The sequence below is a fragment of the Octopus bimaculoides genome, chromosome 16, assembly GCF_001194135.2.
Source record: "Octopus bimaculoides isolate UCB-OBI-ISO-001 chromosome 16, ASM119413v2, whole genome shotgun sequence".
Classification (NCBI taxonomy): Eukaryota; Metazoa; Mollusca; class Cephalopoda; order Octopoda; family Octopodidae; genus Octopus; species Octopus bimaculoides.
In genome coordinates, this window is record NC_068996.1 from 43,870,803 (window position 1) to 43,873,400 (window position 2,598).

At 36.6% G+C, this 2,598-nt stretch overlaps 1 protein-coding gene across 1 annotated transcript in view; it reads left to right on the forward strand.

The window, feature by feature from the left end:
* LOC106883329 (transient-receptor-potential-like protein) overlaps positions 1–2,228 on the forward strand; it is a 179,707-nt gene extending 177,479 nt beyond the window's left edge. The window contains exon 10 of the mRNA XM_052973725.1: positions 572–2,228. Within this exon, the coding sequence (XP_052829685.1) occupies positions 572–1,010 (439 nt within the window). The 3' untranslated portion in view covers positions 1,011–2,228. The remainder of the gene's footprint in view (positions 1–571) is intronic.
* The last annotated feature ends 370 nt before the right edge of the window (positions 2,229–2,598 follow it).

Genomic DNA, 2,598 nt, shown 5'->3' on the forward strand with positions numbered 1-2,598 from the left:
GGACAATTACCCCTGAGGACAACAGGTGATGATTTAAAACTTTTCAATATATTGGAGAGGCGGTAATTAACCAAGGGGGGTAATTATCCTAAGGGGATAATTGTCCTGATATGATATATGTATATATATTTACATGAAGTTAAATATATGTCCAGTCAACGAGTCACCAGAGTGTGTTTCTTTTTCGGATACATGACCCGCAGGCAATATATGTCTTTGTGTGTGCGTGTGTGTGTGTGTGTGAGTGTGTGTGTGTGTGTGTGTGTGTGTGTGCATGTGTGTGTGTGTGTGGTGTGTGTGTGTATTATGCAACATGCTTCCTTCAGATTCCTTTTACCAAATCCACTCACAAGGCTTTGGTCAGCCCAAGGCCTTAGTAGAACACACTTATCCAATGTGCCATGCAATGGGACTGAACCCAAAATTATGCAGTTGACAAGCAAACTTCTTATCATACAGCCACGCCTGCACCAAAAACAATGGAATTTAAACAATGATAGTGAAGATAAATGTGTGTGTGTGTATGAATGTATGTATGTGCTTATTTCAACTTCTCAGTTTATTTTTACAGGTATGAACTACGAGAAGACCGCAAAAGAGAAGCTGCTCGCGCAAGTGGACACATTGACAGTTTAAAAAGAGACATAATCCATTCACTGCGTGGCTCTTCCCCAAATTCAAGTCCTTTACGTAGTTCAAGCATTGACAAAGGGCAACAGCTTCAGCAATATCATGTACCGCAAACTCAACAGCAGCAAACGCATGCACAGCAACAACAACAGCAATCACAGCAACAGCAGCAACAATCAAGCTCGTTGTCACTGTTGACTCAACAGGACTTGGAGAGTTTGAAACGGGGAATTGTAAGCAGCATTAAAAATGAAATGCGTGAGGTGATAGCAGAAGCGATTCAGCAATCCACCGCCAACCTCAATAACAACACCCCACCCTTGGTTCTACCCTCGATAAACTCAGAATTATACCACACACACTTATACACACAATTATGATTAGGGATAAGGATTAAGAATAATAAAAGTTTGTTTTTTTTGGGGGGGGGGTTTCCCTTTAACAAGAAAAAAGGCATAAAATTTTTACAGTCTTTGATTTAGTATGTTCTTGTATTGTTTTCCAATATTAATTTAATTTTTTTTTTATATATATATTTTGGTGAGATAGGAGTCAAAGACATGTCAATAAACTAATAAGCGGATCCCAAAATATTGGGTGTCATTCTCAGGTTAAGGATATTTAGAAAAAATTGCTCACTTAATATCGCTTTATCTTTTTATTCATAAATTTAATTTTCCACATTTACAAGGACAACACACACATATCTTCACACACTCTCACACACATATGCTCATGTACACACACACACACACACACACACACACACACACACACACACACACACACACACACACACACACACACACACACACACATACATACATACATACGCACACACATACACATATCTTAAGTATGTGCACATATCTTTAACATAGAATAGAAACACATTTACACAGAAATTTGAAACGCAAAAGGTAATATCTTCTTTCTAACTAAATTTTCAATTTTATATTTCATATATTCTGCAGTTTACATTTCCCTTTACAAAAACTATCCAACAGTCCAAAGTAAGATTTTTAATTTTCAGTTTTTTTTTAAAGGGGTTTTATTTGCGGGTGGGGGCCGTAGGAGGGTGACGAGTAGGGTTTCTAATGCAAATTAAAATAAATTAAATCACATTTTCATTGATCATAATGAATAACAACTAAAATAACACTTTGGGAAGTAATATATCCTAATGAAACGGGACAATTAATGGAACAAAAACAAAAAAATTCATAATATTTTGATAATCTTAATACCATCCAAATCAAAATTATTTGTCTTGGTTTCAAAGATACAAAAAATATTAAGAAATTTCTATGCACACACACACACGCACATGCATACACACACACACATATACACACACATACATACATACATGCGCATGCACACACACATGCACATACATAAACACACACATGCACACATACATACACACACATGCGGGCATGCACACACACAAACACATACATAAATACATGCACACATACATACACACATGCGCATGCACACACACATGCACATACACATATATACACTCATGCACACATACATGCATACATGCATACATAAACACACGCATGCACACACATATACACACATATATATGCACACATACATACACACATGCACATGCACACACACATGCACATACACATATATACACTCATGCACACACACACATACATACATGCATACATAAACACACACATGCATGCATGCACACACACACACACATACATACATGCACACATGAACACACATATCCTATAAATATATAAAGCAACAAAAGACACCTTGTTTATTTGACTATGCCGACATCCCGAAAACAAAACATAATCTCTCATTATCTTTATTATCCTTCCAAATTAACTACAACAACAACAACAACAACTGCAACAATACACCAATGTTTTACACTAGCTGCTGCACTCAGTGTATTGTCTCTTGTCAACTGTCAATTGTCGTGTCTCACAT